Consider the following 24,686-nt stretch of genomic DNA (forward strand, 5'->3'; position numbering starts at 1 on the left):
CAGATCTCATGCTCTGACCACCCCTTTCTTTCTTTCCAACTCCCTTCTTTCTGACTCTTGATTCCCTTTTCCTTCCAATCTATCATTTATCTTTCATTTTCAATCCTTTCTCTATCTAGCTTAAGCCATGAGCAGCCCCTCAGTCCCTTCTGACTTTACTCTCCTGCCTCAACTACATTAATGAAATTTCATTCCTACATCAGGTTGTCAAGAGTTGCTAGAGGAAAATCACAAAATTGTTCAGAGCATTGCCCCTGCAAATCCCTGGTCTCTAACCTAAGCTGGACTTTTTGCAGCCCCCAGCAGTTCTCCTGTGAACTGGCCCCCTTCCGAAGCAGCTTCCTCTCCCAGAGCAGCATTTGCAACCGTTGCCACTTTCCTCAGACTCCCTCTTTTTATGTCTCCCACCCTCACAGTAAAGACATTTCCTCCCTTTTTACTGAGAACATGCAGATCATCTTAAGTTTCCAGCATCCTCCCTCTCCTGCATTTTTTCTGCATCTGCTTCCATTTCTTAGCGAAAAAGCTTTCCCCCATCCAAAGTCATTTCTGCCACCTATACTCTGAATTTGTGACCTGCCTCCTCCTCTGGTCCTTTATTCTCTCAGTTTCCCCCTTTGCCCCTGATGTTTTCCTTTTCCCCCTCATTGTCTTTAGCTAACAAATGCATCTTTCTCCCATCTTTAAAATAAAAAGAAACTACAATGGCGACAAAACATCTCTAATACACTTGCCTTACAAACTTCCCATATCTCCCCCATTTATTTTACCGTCAGGTTTAGAACTGTGAATACTTCCTAATACTACAGCTGCTGTACCCAAATCACTCGCAAATCTATATTATTCCATTTGCAAATTTCCTGAGAATGCCTGTTTACTAATTTACAGTGAGAAATAGAACTCAAATACAATAGAATGTTTGCATCTCTGTGACGCACTTATTCTGGAGAAAAAGTGTAGTATGGTTTCAGCTTATGGACTCTGGGCTTAACAGAACTGGGTTGCTCACTATTTATCTTAGGCAAGTTAATTAGGCTCTCTCAATCTCAGTGTTTTCATCTATAACACGAGGGAAGTAATTAGTGTAATCACAGCGTTGTTTGGAAGATGAAATGAGGTAATTAAAATGAGATAACTTGGGCGCCTGGGTGGCTCAGTCGTTAAGCGTCTGCCTTCGGCTCAGGTCATGATCCCAGAGTCCTGGGATTGAGCCCCGCATCAGGCTCCCTGCTTGGCAGGAAGCCTGCTTCTCCCTCTCCCACTCCCCCCTGCTTGTGTTCCTGCTCTTGCTATCCCTCTGTCAAATAAATAAATAAAATCTTTAAAAGAAAATTAAAATTAAAAAATAATAAAATAAAATGAGATAACTCATGTAAACTGTTTACTTAGAACACAGTAAGTGCTAAATATTAGCTATTATTGTTGTTTCTGTTCTTCTCAAAAAGCAAATTTAGATAGGTAATTGGAAGATCACTTGGTGAAAGTGGACTTGGTTCCCAGAGGCAGTTACTGTTCAGCTGATTAGCGGCCTCAGGCAGTGCGTGCCTGCCAAGGTAAGTAGAGTGCTCAAGCTCAGAGAAGGTGCACTTTTACAGATTCTTCATAATCCTAATTTTATCTGGCCTCTCTGTAACATACAACTCTCTTGGCCTTCCTTTTTTTTTTTTTTAAGATTTTATTTATTTATTTGAGAGAGAGAGAGAACAAGCAGTGGGGAGGGGCAGGGGAAGAGAGAGAGAAGGCGACTCCCTGCTGAGCAGGAAGCCTGAGATGAGGCTGGATCCCAGGACCCGGAGATCATGACCTGAGCCCAAGGCAGACACTTAACTGACAGCCACCCAGGCGCCCCTGGCCCTCCCTGTTTTACATTCTGTTTTCCACTGGCTTCTCTCAGTTTTAGTCCTACTTAAACAGAGGACACAGATCTCTCTTCTTCAACCCAGCCATTAAATGTATGTATGCTTCTCTTTCCTCTTCTGCCTCTATCCATTTTCCCTAAGTTAGCTCATTTCTCCTGTGGCTTCAGCTCTCAAATATCTAATGCTAGGCAATATTCCTTTGACCTCTAACTCCATAATTTACCTATCTCTAAACAATTCCACTTGGATGCCAAATGAAATATCCAAAATGGAGCTAGTGAGAGTCCCCTCTTTCACTGAACCTGCCCCGCTCTGGTATGCCCGCTTTTGGAGACTGAAGGATCAAAGCCAGAATCTTGGGAGTCATCCTTTCTCCTGGCTTATTAATAAGACTTTCATACATCTGTCAACTTCTTCAGAAACATTTCTTGAATTTGGCCTTTCTCTCCAACCCCACTACCACTACCTTAATCACCATCATCATTTCCCTCTGCAATTTCTACTACAACCATCACAGGTCTTCCTGCTTCTAGTCTCAGACACCTCACAGCTACTAATCTCACACCCCTCCTTATCCTCAGCACTAAAACAGTGTCAGGTACAGAGTAGACATGTGATAAATATTTACTAAATGAGGGGTACCTGGGGGGCTCAGTCAGTAAAGCATCTGACTCTTGATCTCAGCTCAGGTCTTGATCTCAGGGTCATGAGATCAAGCCCTGCGTTGGGCTCCACATTGGACATGGAGCCTACTTTAAAAAAATTTTTTTTTTTTACTGAATGAATGAATAAGTGAACGAATGAATTCCTGCCCTCATGGAATTATAGTCCAGCTAAGAGATCAACATTAAACAAGTAAGCATAGCAGATGTTGGGGAGATCCCAAGTAGCATTCCTGGCTATCTCAGACTCAAAGATGGATGGGTGCCTTGATCCAGATGGGAGTCAAGTGCTGACTGACTGGGACTATATTTCATAACAGGCCCAAGACTTTAGGAGCAGAAGATAATTTATACAAATGAGACCCAAGAGAACAAACATGTCAGCTGATTCTTCTCTCTCTTAATGATGTCCCCACTAATTTATGATATATATGTTGCCATGATAATTTGGGCAGGGAGGAGTGAACTGAACTAGCTAGGAAAGTGTAGGGATAGTGTGTGTAGCTATAACACAATATCACATCCAGGAAATTGACAATATGCCTACCTTAGTTTACATGCACCCATTTGTGTGTGTACACACATGTACATGTATTTAGTTCTATGCCGTTTTATCAATATGTAGATTCACGTGAGTACCACCACAGTCAAGAACAAAATGGTTCCATTACAAAGATTCCTCATAGTATCTACCCTTTCAGTAGCCACACTACTTCCCTCCAAACCCCAGCCCCTCCTTAATCCCTGGCAACCACTAAGCTATTTTCCATCTTTATAATTTTGTCATTTCAAGGCTGTATAAATTAATCACACAATAACTGTTTGAGATTGGCTTTTTCCCCCCACTCAGTATAATTCCTGTGAGAGCTGTCAAAGTTGTGTGTCTCAGAAGTTGTCCTTCTTGCTGAGTAGTATTCTACGCACCACAGTTTAACCATTCATCCATTGAAGAACATGTAGGTTGTTTCCAGTTTGGGAATAGTATGAATGAAGCTGTGATTAAAATTTGGGTACATGGTTTTGTGTGAACATAAATCTTCATTTCTCTGGGAAAAATGCTTAGTTTGAGCTGCTTTAACAAAATACCACAGACTGTCTGGATTAAAGAACAAATTTATTTCTCACAGTTTTGGAGGCTGGGAAGTCCAAGATCAGGTGCCAGCATGGTCAGGTTTTGGTGAGAGCCCCCTTCCTGGTTTGCAGATGACCATCTTTTTGCTGTGTCCTCACACGGAGTAAATAAATAAATAAATATCATTAAATCAGATATGACTGAGATTCAAGGCAAAATTCAAGGACATTCATCCTGAAGCAAAATTCCTCTCCAGCTGTGAAGCTATGAAACCAGTTATGTGCTTCCAAAATACTATGGTGGGACAGGCATAAGACAGACATTCCCATTCCAAAAAGGAAATAGAAAAGAAACCAACTAGCACACAAATTCCATGACATTGTAATACTCAAAACCAATCCTCAGATTTGTCTCACATGATTATGAAGGCTGAAACAACCCACAATTTGCTGTTTGCAAGCTGGGAACCCAGGAAAGCTAGTGGTATTGTTCCAGTCCACATCTGAAGGCCTGAAAACCATAGCACCAATGGTGCAAGTCTCAGTCCAAAGTGAAAAGACCAATGTCCTAGCCCAAGCAATCAGACAGGGAGATGGAATTCTCCCTCCCTTCTCTTTTTTGCTTTCTTTAGGCCCTCAATGGATAAGATGACACTTTGGGGAGAGCCATCTGGTTTACTCAGTCTACTGGTTTGAATGCTAATCTCTTTTGGGAGCACCCTTACAGACATGCCCCGAAAAAAATGTTTAACCAGATATCTGGGCATCCCATGGACCAGTCAAACTGACACATAAAGTTAACCATCACAAATATCCAGGAGTGCAATTTCTGGGTTGTATAGTAGTTATACGTATAATTTTTAAGGAAACTGCCAGGAACTAGTTTCTAGAATGATACAAATTTTACATTCCCACCAGCAATGTATGAGTGACTCAGTTTCTAGTTTCTCTACATTCTTGCAAGCATTTGGTGTTGTCACTATTTTCTACTTTAACCATTGTGATAAGTAGGTAGTGAAATCTCATTGGGGTTTTAATTTTCATTTACCTGATAGCTAATGATGTTGAACATTTTCCCCTATGGGCTTAAATGCCATCTGTACATTCTCGTCAGGGAAATGTCTATTCATGTCTTTTGCCCATTTCTTAACTGGATTATTCTTTCACAGTTGGGTTTTGAGAGTTCTTCATATATTCTAGATACAAGCCTTTTTTTTTTTTTTTAGATTTTATTTATTTATTTGAGAGAGAGAGCATCACTGGGGGTTGGGGAGGAGGGGCAGAGGGAGAGGAAGACTCCCTGCTGAGGTTCAATCCCAGGACCCTGAGATCATGACCTGAGCTGAAGGCAGACGCTCAACCAACTGAGCCACCCAGACGCCCCTAAATGTAAGTCTTTTGTCAGTATATGGCTTGCAAATATTTTCTCCCTCATATTTATGAAAACATTCTCCTCTTACCTGGACTTGAAAGGCTGCACTGTCTACTCCCATACAGTCCAATGATGATCTTGAAGTCATTAAGTTCTGCTAGATTTATGAAAGCCAATCTTCTTTTTTTAATTTTTTCTTCTTTTTTTAATATTCATTTTTAAATTTAAGTCTTCCAAAAACTGTAAAAGAAAACCAGTCTTTTTTTTTATCATCACTATACTAATGACCTAAGGAAAAAGCAGCATTGCAGGTGATTCCTATCACCATTAAAAGCCTATTGTATACCAAGTACTTGGCTAAGATCTAAGGGTGTAGAGATGAAAAGGTGTCCTCTGGTTGGGGTGCCTGGCTGGCTCAGTCCGTAGAGCATGCAACTCTTGATTTTGGGGTTGTGAGTTCAAGACCCACAATGGGTGTACAGGTTACTTTAAAAAAAAAGGTGTCCTCTGACTTCAGACGTAGTTTAATGGAGAGGATAGAGACTAGACCAAATATGAAATAGACCAAATATTAACAATCTAGCATGCTAAGTGCCAAGACACAGTTTTTCCAAGGTACAACTATCATAAGTGACTAGACAGCTTGGGTAAGTCTTCCTGGAAAACATCTCTCAAACCCAGTTTTTTGTTTTTTGTTTTTAAGATTTTATTTATTTATTTGACAGAGAGAGACACAGCAAGAGGGGGAACACAAGCAGGGGGAATGGGAGAGGGAGAAGCAGGCTTCCCACGGAGCAAGGAGCCCAATGCGGGGCTCGACCCTAGGACTCTGGGATCATGACCTGAGCCGAAGGCAGACGCTTAACGACTGAGCCACCCAGGCGCCCCTTAAACCCAGTTTAAGGAAACAAATCCTTTCCTTTCCATGGTTTACAGCGGGTCCTTTTCCCATATTATAACATATTTTCCAACTCTCCAAATTTAGCCCTACCCTCATAAATCAATAAGAAAGGCATAAATGTAGAGAAGGAGCTTTTTTGATGATTCTCTCCAGAGAGTCCTTTATAGTACTTATGTTTGTGTGTGTGTGTGACCTCCTGGCATTTTTTTAAAGGAATCTTTTCCCCCAATGTGGGGCTCCAATTCACAACCCCAAGATCAAGAGTTGCAAGCTCTATGAGGCACCTGGGTGTCTCAAGCCTGCTTAAGATTCTCTTTCCCTCTCCCCTCCTCTCTCTGCCATTCCCTCTCTTAAAAAAAAAAAAAAAAAGAGTTGCATGCTCTACCAACTAAGCCAGACAGGTGCCCCTGGCCTCTTGGCATTTTGCAATACCTACCACCTCCACTTAGCCCTATAACAGTCCCGAGATGGATATATCTTGGCAACCTTTGGTGTCCAATGGGGATAATTGGAATGCTTATCTCACAGGATGTGAGGATTAAATAAAAGGATAAAGTAAAGCTCTTGAAACAGTGGCTAGCACGTACTAAGTATTACCTAGTGTTATTATAATGAAGCTAAATCCATTCAGGTTCTAAGGCCACCTTTGCCATCTCATAAGAATAGGGTTAAAGTTACATAACAGTAAATTGGGAGAAGGCAAAGGATAGCATCTTAATTAACCACCTTATCTAACAAAAGGTGGCTATAAAGATACCCTGATATCACCACAGATGCGGAGTAGCCTTATTCTCAAATAAGAATGTCTCAGGTGTAAAAAAAGTGCTAGTCATCATCAAAGTTCTAAGGAGAACAAAAGGGTGATGAATGCAAACAAAAGCCTGGGACAGGATTAGGGCTCCTACTTCAGTGGAACATCAGGATAACTCACTCTCACTGTGTCTGAGTATACCGTTTTTCTTTCCTACTGAAGAGAAAAGTCCTGGTAAGAAGTGACTGACCACTATATAAAAGAATGGATTTTAATGTGATGAGTATCACCTTATCTAATTTTTACACTGTAATCTTGTCTTTGTAATGTATGCTGGGTGCTACAACATACTTACTGTTTTAAAGATGAGGAAAATGAGGCTCAGAGAAACTAAATCCCTAGCTTACCCAGGATCACGAAGGCATTAAGGATCAAGACCAGGATCTAAACCAAGCTCTGGCTTCATACATTCTTTCTCTATACCAAGGAACCGTACTTTTTGTTGGCTTCCTTCCCTGACTTCATTATTTTTGTCAACAATCAACAGCATGAATCATTTATTTATGATTGCCCACATTAAGGCCATTCTTCTCACTCATTTAGGTAAAGATGTTAATGGTTTTTTTTATTAGCACGAAGAGAAAATTGTTAACAAGAGTTTTGTTCCTAATTGAAATGATTCTCAAGATGACAAGATTGGAAAACATTAAGCCCGGCTTAATATAAAGGCCCACAAGCGAAGTTTGTGAGGATGTTTCAATATAACCGTAAAGAAATTGATTTTTTTCCTCCTTCTCACTACTTATATTCATCCTTCATTTGGCTTCATCACTGTCAGTCCTGACAAAAACAATAATTTACACATAGATAACGTCAAGAACTTTGTTGTGCAATGCGGTAGCCACTAGCCACATGTGCCTACTGAGCACTTGAAATGTGCCTAATTCCAACGGAGACATGCTGAAGGTGTAAAATACACAGTGGATTTTGATTAGTACCAAAAAAGGAAAAACATCTCATTAATATTTTTGTGTTAGTTATATGCTGAAATGCTACCATTTTGGAGAAATTGAGGTAAGTAAAATAGATCATTAAAAATAATTTCACCTGTTTCTTTACTCATTAACGTGGCTTCTAGAAAATTTGTAATTACATAAGTAGCTTGTATTTGTGTTCGCACTGTATTTTTATTGGACAGAACTAGTGGGCGACGAAAAAGAGGGGAATTTCATTGAAAGGTAGTGCATTTTCAGAACCTTTCTGGACGGGAAGAGAAAAGGGAGAAGACTGAAGCCTGGGCACAGTAGGTGGGATAAACACCTGATGTGAATTGCAAAAGGGGCGGGAAAGGGGGCTGCATTTTGACTGTGTTCCTCCCTCCCTCCGCCGTGGCCGACGAGGCCGGTGGCAGAGCTTCTCCCGGAGCCCTCCTTCCGCACCAGTCCTCCCGCCAGTCCTCCGGCCGGCCGGCGCAGGGTCATTGAACACACCTGCGCGCCCACGGAGGTGTGCGTCCGCGAACCCTGGCGCTGCCTCCACGCCCCCTCCCCCCGTATTTTTATTTTCCTGGCATCAACCGTCAGTCTCGCACTTCTCTCCTGAGAACCACCGCGTAGGTCGGGCCCGCCTGGGGTAAGCGCCCCTCTCTGCCCTCGGCCCGGCCGTGGGGAACGAAATGCACCCCCCCCGCCCGGCCCCCGCAGCAAGCAGGGCTGTCTGGCGGCCGGGACGCCGCTTCCCGGGCGGCCGGATGGGCCGCGGCTCCCAGCCGGTAGCGAACGGGAGCAGACGCGGCGGGCGCGCCCGGGGCCTCCGGGCCGCGGGGGGCCGCTGTGACCCGCCTTCGCCCCCGCCGCGCCGAAGGCGGGGGAGCCGGGTTTTGGGGAGAATCGAAAAGCCGAGGGCAGCCGCGGGGGGCGGGCGCTCTGGAGCGGCGGGTTCGGCGGGTGCTCCGACTGCCGTCCGCTCCGCCCGAAGCGTCGAGGAGCCGAGCAGGGGCCCGCCGCCCTCCTCCTCCATGAGGGCCGAGTGAGCGCGGCGGTGAGAGCCGGCCCGCGGCGCCTCCCCCGCGTCCTCTCCCGAGCGCAGCGGCAGCGGCCCCCGGCGGAGGAGGAGGAGGAGGAGCATGTCGGACGGTTTCGATCGGGCCCCAGGTGCTGGTCGGGGCCGGAGCCGGGGCCTGGGCCGCGGAGGGGGCGGGCCTGAGGGCGGCGGTTTCCCGAACGGAGCGGGGCCTGCTGAGCGGCCGCGGCACCAGCCGCCGCCGCAGCCCAAAGCCCCGGGCTTCCTGCAGCCGCCGCCGCTGCGCCAGCCCAGGACGGCCCCGCCGCCAGGGGCCCAGTGCGAGGTCCCCGCCGGGCCCCAGAGGCCTCCCCGGCCCGGGGCGCTCCCAGGTACGGAGCCGCTCTAGGGGACCCCGTCCTCCTGGGCCAACGCTTCCCCACGGCCCTCCGCGCGCGCCGAGGTCGGCGCGCTGTTCCCCGCCCCCCCCCCCCCCGTTCCCCGAAAGCATTCCCCGAGGGGCCCAGTTGTTAACGGGGTGGGGACGGGCCGGGAACGGGTTTGGAAGGTGGCTGCAGGAATCCTTTGTGCGCCCCGGCTGGGGGAGGGGCCCAGTGCGCGGTCTCCGAGTTCGGCCGTCCGGGGAGGAAGTAAAAATCGCCTCCCCCTCCCAGCCCTGCAAAGGGAGACGTCAGGCGAGCAACCACCTCTTTTTAATCGACTCCTTAAGAAAAGAGGAAAGAAAGCCCTCAAGCATTCATTTAGGAGGCAGGTATAGCCACAAATGAGCTAAAGCAAGTCTATTGTTCCTTTTTGCAGGCTCTCTGTAAAAATCCTGGCGTTAACCTTAAAATTCGTGACCGTTCTCGTTTAACTCTTAAAAACCTGCCCTTCTCATTTGGTTTTTCAGGAGATAGTAAGTTGCTATACAAAGGAAGGAATGCGTCTAACACCTCATTTTTCCTTTCTCAGAACAAACGAGGCCCCTGAGAGCTCCACCTAGTTCACAGGATAATATCCCACAGCAGAACTTGGAGTCAGCAATGGCTAAACCCCAGGTGGTTGTAGCTCCTGTGTTAATGTCTAAACTGTCTGCGAATGCTCCTGAATTTTACCCATCAGGTTATTCTTCTAATTATACAGTAAGTAGGCCTTTTTACCACAATTCTGAGTTAATATTACTGGGATAATGTGGTTATTACTGTATTTTATTATCAGTATGCTGGTGCTTTCTACTACACATAAAAACCTTTTATTATGAATTCTTTGAACTCATGAGGAACCAAAACTGATTCAGGAATATATTTTGTAGTTATCATGTTTTAAATATCAGAATGTAAATTGAGAGTAGACCTTGTCTCTTTTCACTGCTGTATTCCCAGTATCTTTAGAGTATTTCTAGGCTAATACAGGATATGGTTAAGGGCGCTTTCAATATATAAAACTAAAATTTGTGTTCAGACTTATTGGACAATCTATAGAATAATGGCCTGGCAAAGCTGACTTAAAATTTGATTTTAGCAAGATAGCTGAATATTCATTTAGGGTAAATTTAGGGTAAATTAAACCATGGTTTTGCTGCAGACGAATTTGAGGTAGGCTTTTGAATGTTACACATCTGGGCTCTGTTAAAACAGAAGTGTTTCTGGTTCTAATTAACTACTGTTATGAAGAAATATAAAGGGTTTTGATAAAGTGTTTACACAGGTCCGAAGAACTTTTAAACTTTCAGATTCATCTTTGTCAGTATAAGAACTTAAAAAAATTGATCACATTTTTCTTCAGTGGGAGAAAATACAAAGCACAACTGGGATATATAGAAAGGAATGTGTCCTGGGTAAATGCATAGCAATTAATTATATATAAGTGGGGCAGGAACCATTAGAGGGTTAAAGAAATGATGATACTTTAGTAGAAGTCTTATGTTTCCTAATTTCTTAGTTTTATTGACATTTAACACGGAATAGTATACATAAAGGTTAGCTCAAAGTTTCACGAAGTGAACATTTAGGCAACCAGCATCCAAATCAAGAAAAGGAATGTCATCTGCATCCCGAAAACTCCTTCCAACCCCTTCTAATCATTACTGCTCTCCTAGGTTAATTACTATTTTGACTTAACAAGTTTTGCCTGTTTTCAAAGTTTATATAATTGGAGTCCTACAGAATATCTTTGCACAATTTTATTGAACATCTAAATTAATCCACCTTGTAGCTCATAGTTGAAGGTGACTTACTCTTCTAGCATTCCACTGTGTGAATATACCACAGGCCCATTTGTCTTTTTTTTTTCTTCTTCTGCTTTGTCTCTTGATAAACACTTGAGTAGTTTCCACTTTTAGGCTATTGTGAATAGGGCTGCTAGTCTGTCTATCCATGTCTTGATGGTTATTTGCCCTTGTTTCTGTTGGGTACATACCTAGGAGTGGAATCACAAGGACATAGGGTAGCCAACTCTTCTCCTCCCCCCCCCCCCCAAAGATTTTACTTTTAAATGATCTCTATATCTCTACACCTAATGGAGTCAAAGTGCCCTGGTAGCCAACTTTAAGAGAGACTGTCAAATAGTTTTCCAAAGAGATGTTCCAGTGTACATTCTGAGTAGTGTGTGATTTCCAATTGCTCTGCCTCCTTGTCAGCATTTGGAATTTTCTGTTAAGTTTAGCCATTTTGGTGGGTGTGTGGCATCTACTTCTGGTTTTAATTTATATTTACCTGTTAACTAACGGTGGTACACCCGCTTTGTTACTTCTTGGGGCTGGGGGCCAGTGCTTTCCTTCCATTTTTTGAAAGGAAAGGTATGGAAAAGCTGTATTTTATGTTTCAGAAACTCCATGCATCTTAGACTGCCCAGCAAAAAGCTTTGGGGCTGGGAAGGGGAAAGTATAGGCAAGCAGGAAGAGCAGTTGATTTGGGGTGAAAGGGGCTGTCAGTCATGTAAAGTAGAAGTGAGAACAGCTTGGGTTCTTGCCAAAAAGTTGTATTTGGCTCAGGAAAGGAATGATTAGAGAGCTGTGAGTAGTTGAATAAAATAGTAAAGAGTACTTACTTTCAAAGAGCCACAAAACTTTTCTCTTTGTCTCCCTATTTACCTGGGCCATTTTATGATAGGAGGGATGCAATTTTTTTTTTTTTTTTTCAGAGTCTGTACTAAACTAGTTTACATAGTTCTACATAGTTCAAGTGACTCCTGGGCTACAGAGCAGTGTATTGAGCCATGTTCACTTACTTTGAGCCACTGTCCTCTGTTAGGCATTCCTTGATATCCTCTGTTAGATCAGCTGCTTCTTTGTTCAGTCTGCCAGAGCAGATTGCATACTGGGAGCCCATGACTCATGTGTGGCCTGCAGGTGTATCTTTTGGGGGTGGGGGGCACCTTTTAATAAGCTACCAACACTTAAATAGATGTTGCAAATCTGAATTTTCTGGTTTCTCTTGAAATCCTAATATGTGTTTGTGCCAGACTATTACTTTATTTATTTATTTACTGAGAAAGAACGGGAGCCCGAGTCAGGGGAGGGACACAGGAAGAGGGAGAGAGAATCTCAAGCTCACTCTGAGCTGAGCATGGAGCCCGAGGCAGGGCTCAGTCTCACCACCCTGAGATCATGACCTGAGCTGAAATCAAGTCAGATGCTTAACCAGCTAAGCCACCCAGGCGCCCCCGGACTGTTAACTTTGATAGAGCAAAGATTGTCTGGAGCTGAATGGACGCAGCCCCCTTAGATGGAATGTGTGAGCTCTAATTGCTCACTGGCTTGTCTCATTTGTTTGTATTCCACCTTGATTCTATAGTCATTCAAGCTTGCTACCTCTGCCCTCGTGCACTGTCTAGTCTTATTCATTTACCCTTTTACCCTCTGTCAATGCTAAGCATTTTTCTCTGTCTACTTAGTCACAGAATAGCAATACCCTGGTTTTTCCCTTGACTCTTAGGATAAGGTCTTGTTGTGAGGGAGACTTCTCTTTGTAGTAGCCATAATCCAGAGTTAGCTATATTCACGCACTCATTCAACAGGAAGTTGGACAATTACCACTGGAAATACAGCAGTGAACAAAATGGACAGAAATGCCTTGAGTCTGCTTTTATATTTATAAGAAAATCTGGGTATCTTTGAGTTGGATCTCTTCACAAGAGTTCATGCCTTTTTTTTTTTTTTTTTTTTTAAGGTTTGAGAGCGAGTGAGAAGGAGTACGGGGTGGAGGGGCAAAGGGAGAGGGAGAGAGAGTCCTAAGCAGACTCCGCACTGAGGGCAGAGCTCAACACAGGGCTCGATCTCACCACCTAGAGATGATGACCCGAGCTGAAACTAAGGGTTGGCTGCTTAACTAACTGCGCCACCCAGGCACCCCAAGATTTCATGCTTTTTTCTAAAAAGCCTTTATGATAGTCTTTTGTTGTGCTTTCTTAACCCTTCCAAAATTCTGAACCCTTTTATCTTAGAGTCCTTCCTGTAATCCCACTGCTAGAATTTCTTGCTTTCCGTGCCTTCTTACCAGGGAGTTGCTGTATCTATCTACTCCTGCCCATTGCTTCTTCTCTGATGATAAACCATTACATCTTGAATATTTAATCACAGCTCACTTACAAGAACCAAAAATTCTACATAGGAATTCATAAAGCATTTATTAAGGGGCGCCTGGGTGGCTCGGTTGGTTAAGTGTCTGCCTTCAGCCGGGGTCATGATCCCAGAGTCCTGGGATCGAGCCCTATATTGGGCTCCCTGCTCTGTGGGGAGCCTGCTTCTCCCTCTGCTGCTCCCCCTGCTTGTGCTCTCTCTCTCTGTCAAATGAACAAATAAAATCTTCAAAAAAAAAAGGCATTTATTAAGAGACCAAAATCCCCCCACCACACACACACACACACACACACACCCACCCACACCCACACACACACTCTCTCTCTCTCTCTCCCTCCCCCTCCCTCCCTCTCCCTCCCCCTCCCTCCCCCCTCTCCCCCCTCTCCCCCCCCCTCTCTCCCAGCTTTTTTCTAAGAACATTCCCCTCAAGTTACTGCCTGTTTGTGTTCTGCCTTTCAATAGTGATGTTCTCCAAAATGTAAAAGTATTCACGGTTAGTATTTACTTCTCACTGTTCAAACCTCCGCTGACTGATCCCCCTAATTGAATTGATACTACTTTTTGTGACCTTTACTGGTGCTCTTTGGGTCTGAAAATCTATTGTTCTCTCAATCCCTATCCTAGTAGACTTTGACCACAGTATGATCTATGCAGTGTAACAAGTTCCAGTGTGTCAGGTCCTGTGCTAGGGGCCAAGGGTACCTTTTCAGTCTTTTAGAAGTTTCTCTTTATAAGAACTGAATAGTGAAGATACTAATTTTAATTTTTTCCTCTCTGTGCATAGTCTTTCACTTCCAGGACTGCAACCATTGTTCTTTCAGGTTTCAACGTGTAAAATTATTCTGTAGCATTTGCTTCTATGAGCACCTCTCCTTTTTCCTTTGGGCACTGTGGCCGTTCTTCATCCTTGCAATTTGCAGATCATTCCTTCTCTCAGATTGTAGTCCCTGAGGTTCTCTTTTTTCCATTTTATTACCTGCCTTGGTGATCCTATCACCTAGAATCTGACCATTGCCTATCTACTGATACCTGAAATCTGATTCTCCCTCTGAACTCCTGGCTTGTGTTTCCATTTGTTTTGACTTGTTCATGAGGATCTCCCATTGAAACTCAAGTATAAAAAAGAATTTATCTTCTGCAAACTTTTTTTTTATATTCTAACTAGCTGCTCAGGCTAAAAAAACGGTGTGTTGACTCACATTTCTTTCACACTCTTGCCCCCTTCAATCCAGTTAACTAAAGTAGTCTTGATTATTCCACCATCTAAGTGTCAGATTAGTTTCCTTTTATTCCTACTGCTTTAGATCTCTAGCAGCGCATTCAGAGTATCTTCCATGAAAAGTATGTTTTCTATCTGATGTCCCTCCTAATATCTTGTCAGAATTCTAAGAAAAATACATAAAACTTTAAATATTCCTCAGCTTGCAAGCCATCTAACTCCACTTTGAAGACTGACAAAATTTGTACTCTAAAAAATCTGGTACTAGAGAAATAACTCAAACATGTTAGAGTCCTCGTCTGTCCACAGTATGCTGTGCTTCCTTTTTTGCTTGAAACAACAGGCTCTGATCAATTCCCTGTCATTGTTTATTTTTAGTTATCTCTACACCCAACCTAGGGCTTGAACTAACGACCCTGAGATTGAGTCACCTGCTCCACTGACCCAGCCAGGCACCACCTTGATCAATCCCCTGTAATGCTTACAATTAGAGCAGCTCTGCTTTCCTTTTTTACTTTCAGACTTCAGATTTTCTTTTTAAAGATTTATTTTAGAGAGCGTGCACACATGTGCACATGCGAGCGGAGGGAGGAGCAGAGGGAGAGAGACAATTTCCAGCAGATTCCCCGCTGAGCAGGGAGCCCAGCACGGGGCTCTACCTCACAAGCCTGAGATAATGACCTGAGCCAAAATCAAGAGTCTCATGCCTAACCAACTGAGCCACCTAGGCGCCCCCAGACTTCAAATTTTCTTACAAGAGAATTGGTCTTATTGAAAAGACTACAAATCAGTGTTCCAGACTGCATTTTTGCCACAGTGGATGACATTTGATAGAAATCAGACATTAATACCTTCAGTTGGGACCTGTAGGCTTCCTTCTTTTCTCTTATTAATAGGGACACTACAAGTCTGTAAAACTATATATCAAAAACTAATTTTTAATTGTGAAACTCACATATGTACCTGGCTAATATTAAACTATTTAATGTATACATTTATAATGCTTAACTGGTTTCACAATTTTTTAAAAAATGGTCATTATTCATAATATGAGCATTTATTTACTCCAGGGCTAACTACTGTTTATCCCTTGTCTATCTTTCCAGAGCTTTTCATAGTCTATAAATCTCTTAAAATTAAACTGTACTAGAATAATGGTTCTGTGTTCTTTTCGTTTTAACATATTGGTGATTTCTGTATTGATATAAATATATCTTGTCAGGTGACTATATGATCCATTATGTGGATATAAGTTGGTATATTTAACCAGTTCTTTGTTGATAGATTGTTAGATGGATTTTTCTCGTACATATGTCAAGGTTGGGTTATAAGCCTTTGTCAGTTACTTAGAGTATAGCATAGAGGTTAGAAGTACAGGGTTTGTTCTGTGCTCAGTTCTTCTAACTAGCTGTGTGACTTTACAAATTACTTAAGTTGGTACATGGTCCTTCCTTGTTCATACCCCAGCTTCTATGCCTTTGCCCGATGGTTTTTCCACTGGCTTTTGAGGCAGTCTCCCTGTTGTCCCCAAGACCCTACACAGTTTCCCCATCTGCTTCATTGATAATGTTAACTATTGCCCCATATTCAGTTTCTGTGTTCTGGCTTTTCTTTCTCAAAGGTGTCAGGTAAGCACCTATCTCCTTGGGGCCTACGTGCTTCTTGAGCCTACTATATAGACTCTCTCTCCTTAGGTATTTGTAGGACTGGGTTTTTTGGTTTTATTTTTTTCTTTTTTCTCAGATTAGATGTTAATTCTTCAGAATTCTTCCCATTTTTTCCTTTTTTTTTTTTTTTTTTTTTTTAAGATTTTAGTTATTTGACAGAAAGCGAGAGAGATCACAGAGGGAGAGATCAGAGAGAGAGAAGTGGACTCTGCTGCTGAGCAGAAAGCCCAATGTGGGGCTCGATCCCAAGACCCTTAGATCATGACCTGAGCTGAAGGCAGACGCTTAACTAAGCCACCCAGGCGTCCCTCTGTTCTTATTTTTAAAAATTTTAATTCCAGTATAGTTAATATACAGTGTTACATTAGTTTCAGCCCATTTTTTTTTCATAGTATATTCTAAGATCTGAATGATGTCTTCTGTGATGGAAGATAAGCTCCACTGGAGGGGGACTTTGTTTCCTTTATTCATGCCAAGACCGTACCCCCAGCACCTGGAACAGTATTTGGCACTTAGCAGGCACTCAGTGAAGGGTTTTGAATGAATAACCAAAGTGACTTAACTGCTCTGTGCTCATTTCTTCCATCTGTGCACAGGGAACAGTAATGCTTGCTTCAGAGTTTTTTGGGATTGAGGCAGCCTTGCAGAGCTCTTAAAGTGACTGTCCCATATTTTACAGGCAATTGGTGGCTATTAGCTCATTAATCAGAGTATCATCCTACATACCAAGAAGCATAGCTTTTTATTTTTAGATGCTTTTAGATATGATCCTTTAGGTATGAGAACACAGCTATGGCATTGGAATATGTTTTAGTATTTTCCCAGAAATGTAAAGATTTGCTGACTTAATGCCTTACTGTGTGCTATTCACTGGTCCAGGGGCATTTACTCATTAACTCATTTAATTCCCTGTCACATAGCTGTAATGTTTATGATGAATAAATTTGAATTTCGTCAATGTTAATTTATTTTAGAGTCTTTTATTTTTTTAATTTTTTTTTTTAAGATTTTATTTATTTATTTGAGAGAGAGAGAATGAGAGAGAGCACATGAGAGGGGGGAGGGTCAGAGGGAGAAGCAGACTCCCTGCCAAGCAGGGAGCCCGATGCGGGACTCGATCCAGGGACTCCAGAATCATGACCTGAGCCGAAGGCAGTCGCTCAACCAACTGAGCCACCCAGGCGCCCCTATTTTAGAGTCTTTTAAAAAATTTTTATTTTTGGGGCGCCTGGGTGGCTCAGATGGTTAAGCGTCTGCCCTCGGCTCAGGTCATGATCTCAGGGTCCTGGGATCGAGTCCCGCATCGGGTTCCCTGCTCAGTGCAGAGCCTGCTTCTCCCTCTCCCTCTGCCACTCCCTCTGCTTGTGCTCTTCTGTCTATTTCTCTGTCAAATAGATAAATAAAATCTTTAAAAAAAAAGAAAATTTTTTTTATTTTTAAGTAATCTCTGTAGCCAGTGTAGGGGTCGAACTCAGGACCCTGAGATCAAGAGTCCCTTGCTCTACCAGCTGACCCAGCCAGGCGCCCTTAGAGTGGAGTCATTTAATTTGGATTCAGTTTTGAGCTTAGACATTTAATCTGTCCGTTTACCTGTTCCGCTCAGCAAACACTGTGAGCATGATACGGGCACATGAGTCCGCTCTTCCTGCAGTTGCTTCTATTTCCTTAGTGCCTGTGATAGCACATGCAGTTTGTCATGATAAGTAGTACCACTTTAATATCTGGAAATACATAAAAACTACATAACATGGCCTCTAAGTGGTGGTCAGCTGAAAAAATAGTAGGACCAACTGGTTGGATTAGCCTTTCTACTAAGATTGTGTATTCATCTAACATGGAGCTTTCCTAAGGGGAATTTGGACTGGGTGTGATTTTATTTTTTCTTTATGCACTCACTGGCTTTAGAACTTAACCCCTTCATAAAATGCTTCTATATTATGGTCATAATTCTTTCATGTGGTTTCTCATTTGACTCCTTTGGAAAAGGGTAACTTTCATCAGTAATATAGTTATTATTAAATCATAACTGTTAAGTAAATTTCAGAATGCTTGGTTAGTATTCCAGGCATTGCAAGTATAGGGTTGATAATCTGATACCTTTTGCAGTCCTCCCCCTGTTCAGCCTCCAGCCATTAATTAAAAGATTGGGAACTACCAAAGGTGATAGTGGTAAAACATTAGCTGGAAACTACTCCAGTCAAGGTTGGCTAGAAGGCTGGATATAGCAGTCTGCCACAATGTACTATGGGGAAATGTTATAGTCCCTTAACTATATATATTTCACTGTCTTTGGGGATTAACAGATGACAAGTCTTACTAGCTTTTTTTCCTCCCCAATATAGAAATTCTCAAATACCTTTAAGAGTACGAAAAAGGGGGGCGCCTGGGTGGCTCAGATGGTTGGGCGTCTGCCTTCGGCTCGGGTCATGATTCCAGGGTCCTGGGATTGAGCCCCACATCGGGCTCCTGGCTCAGCGAGGAGCCCGCTTCTCCCTCTCCCTCTCTCCCTGTTCATGCTCTCTCTCTCTCTCTCTGTATCTCAAATGAATAAATAAAATCTTTAAAAAAAAAAAAGTACGAGAAGGGTATAATGAATCCCCATGGCCTCAACAGTTAGCTACCTGTGGCCATTCTTGTTTCTATTATCCCTGGCCCCTTCTTCCTTCCCACTTTGAAGCAGATCTCAGATGTTATACCCATAAATAGATCAAAATTTTGATGTCCGTATTATAGTGAAATATTGGTTTAAATTTTCTCGGTTGTCTTGTAAATCTGCCAGAATGAAAAGACAATTTCCTACCCAGTTAGATGGAGTCCTTCTGCTATAATGTAACACGTTGGCCATTGGGCGAGGAAGAATGATTCAGTGGGCTTAATTTTATTGAGGAAAATAACAAATTTTATCATGGAAGAATCATTTGTGCTAGAGACTGCTCACCTTAAAGCTGCCTCAGGTTTATTTTAGCCCGTTGCATGGATTAAAACATTTTTTTAAAACTTTTCATCTATAGGAATCCTATGAAGATGGTTGTGAGGATTATCCTACTCTATCAGAATATGTTCAGGATTTTTTGAATCATCTTACAGAGCAGCCTGGCAGTTTTGAAACTGAAATTGAACAGTTTGCAGAGACCCTGAATGGCTGGGTTACAACAGATGATGCTTTGCAAGAACTTGTAGAACTCATCTATCAACAGGTAGGTTGGCTGATGCCGCAGGTGATCATCAGATAGCTTCCTGAAGCCCAGGGGTGGTGGTTGCTCCTTCACGTTCATGTTCACTGGCCTCCATGCTTCTTAACTTTTTATGGTTCATGGGAGCTTTTAAGTCTCTGTTGTATGAAATTCCTGTACCTGGGGATCTAGGGGCTAGAGCCAGACTGGAGATTCAAGGCTCTGTACAGGCAGTTGGAAGGAATGTTGGACATTTATGAGGGAGGCTAGGTAAGTATATGTTTTTACAGGATCTGAAATTAACAGTACACAGAAAGAGTGCAATTCTGTTTTCCTTGGTATCAAATTATATAGCACTTTTGGAGTAGGGGAGGAAAAAAAAAATCAACGGGAGAACTTCCTTCATCCTCACAAAGGAGCACCCCCCCCCCAAAAAAAAGCTAGACCACAAAACACTGTCTTGAGTCTTAACATTTATGTTTATTTTAAATTTCCAAGGATTTACATCTTAATTCCATAAGTCTGTCCATCTAGATTGTTCACAGAAAATTTAGGTTTGATCCTAGCGTATTGGTCTGTGACACATTAATGCTATTTTCAGTGGGGGAGATAGACAACACTGGATTTTGAAGACAGATTTAAGGGCACTGTTTGACCAAAAACCGTAGGAGATAAATAGAAATAGAAACTTAAGTGTTCTTTAAGTCATTGCTGAAAGAGCAACTTGAATTTGGAATATGTGGAAGGGTGATTATGATAGTAGGTAATTTTCATCCTACCTAGTGTTTCATTTGACTACTTTCACAGCTTGTTCTGGATAGTTACTGGACCCCAGTATTACCTGTCCAACTCTCAGGTTTCTGGACATGCTTGAGGTTTTAGGAGTATAGAATTGCTCCATCTGTCCTGATACCTACTTTTGGCCTCTAAATGGATTGCAAAGGAATATGAGAAGAAAATGGAGAAATTGTTAGTGCTTTTCTGATTTCTCTTCTCTTCAGTTTCAGCTCTTCGTAGGCTGCCTGGTTCTAGTCTTCAGGGCTGTAATGTAACAAACTAGTTTCTGTGATTGTCTCAAAGCCAATTCTTCAAATATGTACTCCCTATTTATCAATATTCTGTGTCAGTGATACACAGATTCACCAACAGTTCTTAAATTTCATTGGGGGATTTACTCCTAGCAACTAACAAAAGAAGACCTGTTATAAAAATGGCAATTAAACATACATATTCAACTTTGATTCCTCCCCAAATACCACTACAAAAATGAAGGGGATTTTAAGAAGCCAGAACCCTGTAGGGGCTGACATGAGGGAAAGAGATTAAAGTACCAGTCTTAGAGACTAGAAAGCAGCTGGGCAGATCTAAAAAAAAATTTGAATTCCAAGCCAGTGGGGAAAGTTGAAAATCACCCTGATTTACTGTGTGGAATCTCTGAAAGACTCTAGGACAAGAATGGAATGACACTAAAAGGATAGCTTTAAAATATTAAACAAAAAAAACCCCCCAAAACAAAACAAAAACACAAATAAAAAACCCCCAAAAAACTAGACCCTCTACATCTTTTTGCACTGAGTATCTGGTTTGAAGTTTTATTACAACCCTTCTTGAGAAGTTATTGAAGGGAAGTACTCCACCAAAAAGAGGAAATTAAGCCAGAGATGAAGATGTAAAAACTAGAAAACAGAATTTTATAGGAATGGCTAAATGGATTATCTAGATGGTAGTGAAAGGAGATCCCAAGACAATAGCCGGGCTTCACTGGAGTAGGGCAGAAGGCTCCAGGCAAGATTCCCTGGTAAGATGAGCATAATTGCTGTGTTTGAATGTATTAAGAAGAAACTTGGGAACTTATGAGTTTAGGGCTAAATCAATGAGATGTAAGTAAAGAACAGAGTAGAGAAAATTTAAGTCTAGGGAAAACAAAGTTGTGCAAGAAAGTAGAAATCCGTATATTACATGGTCCAGCTGTAAAAGGAAACATAAAACTAATCCAATCATAGTATGACCATGTTGGTAGGCGGAAAGATTGGCAAATAGTGGAAAGGAGTGAGGGTAAGCAAGGTGAAAGCTGGATATTCCTTGTCCATGGAGGGAAACTAGTAAGAAATAATGTCCAAACTGAAATCACAAAGCATGGAGATACAGAGGTTGAAACCTGATTTTCAGCTGAAAGAATTGAAAATGGTTGTCCATGGGAGTGAAGTTGAGGTATAGTGGGGAAGTATGAAATTTTAATAACAAGCCTTGGAGAACTTCTTGTCTTTAAGTTGTGTGTGATAATTTTAAAAGTAAACTAAAGGAAAACAGGCAATGCCCATAATGGGAAAAGGATGATTTTTGAATTTCAAGTCTTCTGTGGTACCAGATACACATCCATGAATGATCTCAGGAGAAACCAGTCTGTTGTCTTTGCAAGCAAGGAAATAATCAGAAATAAAAAGACCTAGTAATTATGAAGTACTTTCTACATGCTAGGTAACACCTGACATGTAATTAACTCGTTTAATCCTCCATGGTTGAAGATATTACTTTTATCCCTTATTTTATACATATCTTAACAGAGGTTAAGGGACTTGGCTAAGGTTACCACAGCTGGTAAGTAGACCCAGCAAAGGGTCAGAGAGGCCTCAGGCCATTTGTTATATCTAGATTATGGTTAGCTACTATCTTTGTAACCTTGGTCAGATCCCTTTACCTTTTAATATGCTACCTAATATTAGGTAGTGAACTGTGTTCTCTACTATTATTTAAAAACTGCAATTAAAGTTAAAACTTCCTGAGTACTGTTTTGGCTATATCAAACTGTCTTTGATATGTAGTGTTTTTTCATGGTCTTAGTTTTTGGAATAGCTTATCTTTATTTCTGCTTTACCCCAAGTATGTTTGGAGTATTCTTTAAGTGTTACTCTCTTGTACCAGGTACCATTTATCACTTCTTTTAGGAATCAGATGGAAGCCCAGGGAGGTTGAGTGATGTCCAAGGTCTCAGTGCAGGCCTGGGAATCTTGCTCTGGACTGCTAGATGCCAAAGTCTGTGCCAGTCTGTCCCTGAAAAACACCACAGAACAATCGTTTGGCAAATACTCTTTTCATAATTAGCACTATGCAACTGGGTACATGCACCTGTCTTATGCAAAAATTGGTTAGTATAAAGAGGTCTTGTCTATTTGCTTTCTGGTGACCTCAGGTAAATGATGGGGAGAACTCAAAATTTTTCCTTTGTTCTTGTTCTTGGTGTAAAGTTGGGAGGGAGAGTTAATTTCTTTATGCCTAACAACTAAAAAAGACTTGTACATTTGTACAGTGTGGTCAGTTTTAGGGGAGGAAATGTTTTCTTTAGAACGTTGCTGTTAAGTATTTGCATTAAGAACAATGTATTTGTGTCCTAAAAAAGTTTTTTTCTTTTTGAAAGGCCACATCTATCCCAAATTTCTCTTACATGGGAGCTCGCCTGTGTAATTACCTGTCCCATCATCTGACAATTAGCCCACAGAGCGGCAACTTTCGTCAGTTGCTGCTTCAAAGGTCAGTGTGAATATATGAAATTAAAGGAAAGCTACTTTTAGTCCTACTAGAATTTGACCATTCCTCTCTTCTAAAGACTGTACATTATAGAAGGTTGCAGGGGAAGGTAGGGTGGACCATTGTTTGTATTCTAGTATATGCTGTTAAAAATTTATAGTCCCACATATCGGTCTTTTTTTTTCTGTAATGATCTCTGCCTTTGGGTTTTTTCTTTTTTAAGATTTTTATTTATTCATTTGAGAGAGAGCACAAGCAGAGGGAGTGGCAGAGGGAAAGGAAGAGGGAGAAGCAGGCTCCCCACTGAGCAGGGAGCCCCATGTGGGGCCCTGAGATCGTGAGCTGAGCCGAAGGCGGACGCTTAATCGACTGAGCCACCCAGGTGCCCTCTGCCTTTGGTTTTGTGCTTAGAAGGCCTTTCATTTCCCAAGGTCTTAAAAATCTCCCACTTACATATTTCTTAGTTACATCTGTACTTTTGGTTTGAGTAGGTTCTAATTTATTGCCACATGTTGAACTAGTTTTTCCCATACCACTTTTTAGAATGATCCATTTCTTTATTGAGTTGAACTGCTCCCTTTATCACACTACATCCTTACATTTGGGTTTTGATTCTAGAGTTTCATTATATTCTTTTCATCACTTGTTCTATTCCTATTTTATTATGATACTACTAAAAAGCTCTAATTTTTTAATATAGTACTGTTGGACCCCTCCCCACATTTTTTGGGTAGAATCTCCTTTGCTATTCTTGCATGCTGCTTTTCTCCAATGAACTTTAGAATCAGTGTGTGAAATTTCATGAATCTTTTTGGTATTATTTTCGACATGACCTTGAATTCAAAAGCTAATTTAGGGAAACTAATTTTCTTATGGGAGTTGTTTTATTCAATAACAAGGTTGCCTTCGAGTTTATTATAGTTGGTCCATTAATTCTTTAAAGATACTTTCAGTGGTTGCAAAGTATTCCATCATGTGGTTAAACTGCACTGGAACAGAATAAAGATCCCAAAAGTAGACTCCAGAGACACTTGAAAATTAAGCTTTTGATGGAGATACTCCAAATATGTATGTAAAGGGTAAATAGTGCTGCTGACACAACTGGCTAGCCATTCGTTGGGGGAGAAAACAAAGATGGGTTCCTGTCTCTTTACACCAAAATATATTTCAAATCTATAAAAAACTTAAAAGTGCAACACTAAATACTAAGAGAAATTGACAGTTAAATCTTAGGTTGCTAAAGCCCTTTTAAACAAGACATGATATCCACAAATCCTAAAACGAGATTAAACCTAATTACATATAGATTATAATATTGGGAGGGGTCATAAATTTATATGAAGTAAAGAAAAAATAGGGAAATGTATAACACATGGCAATGAGCTCTAATATGAAAAGAGGGACCTCTTAGGAATGAGTAAGAAAAAGACCAGTTTTTGTTTGTTTGTTTGTTTGTTTTTTTAAGATTCTCTTTGTTTATGGGGGGGGAGAGAAGGCATGAGCAGGGGACGGGGCAGAGGGAGAGGGAGAAGCAGGCCTCCCCCTGAGCAGGGAGCCCAGCACGGGGCTCAATCCCAGGACCCTGGGATTGTGACCTGAGCTAAAGGCAGACACTTAACCATCTGAGCCACCCAGGAGCCTTTATTTTTTATTTTTTATTTTTTAAAGATTTTATTTATTTATTTGACAGGGAGAGACACAGCGAGAGAGGGAACACAAGCAGGGTGAGTGGGAGAGGAGGGAGAGCAGGCTTCCCGCGGAGCAGGGAGCCTGATGCGGGGCTCGATCCCAGGACCCTGGGACCATGACCTGAGCCGAAGGCAGACGCTTAACGACTGAGCCACTGAGGCGCCCCCAACCCAGGAGCCTTTAAAAAGACCAGTTTTTAAATTTTTTTTTTACTTTT

At 41.9% G+C, this 24,686-nt stretch overlaps 1 protein-coding gene across 2 annotated transcripts in view; it reads left to right on the forward strand.

The window, feature by feature from the left end:
* The first annotated feature begins 8,505 nt into the window (after positions 1-8,505).
* PAIP1 (poly(A) binding protein interacting protein 1) overlaps positions 8,506-24,686 on the forward strand; it is a 31,250-nt gene continuing 15,069 nt past the window's right edge. Inside the window, exons 1-4 of one of the 2 annotated variants that reach the window (XM_021696645.2) lie at positions 8,506-8,769; positions 9,590-9,759; positions 19,094-19,279; positions 22,671-22,783. In XM_021696645.2, coding sequence (XP_021552320.1) covers positions 8,742-8,769; positions 9,590-9,759; positions 19,094-19,279; positions 22,671-22,783 — 497 coding nt within the window. In that variant the 5' untranslated portion in view covers positions 8,506-8,741. Of the gene's footprint in view, positions 9,010-9,589; positions 9,760-19,093; positions 19,280-22,670; positions 22,784-24,686 lie in introns of both variants that reach the window. The other variant, XM_021696654.2, reaches the window with a different exon arrangement.

The sequence above is a fragment of the Neomonachus schauinslandi genome, chromosome 7, assembly GCF_002201575.2.
Source record: "Neomonachus schauinslandi chromosome 7, ASM220157v2, whole genome shotgun sequence".
In the NCBI taxonomy this organism is placed as follows: Eukaryota; Metazoa; Chordata; class Mammalia; order Carnivora; family Phocidae; genus Neomonachus; species Neomonachus schauinslandi.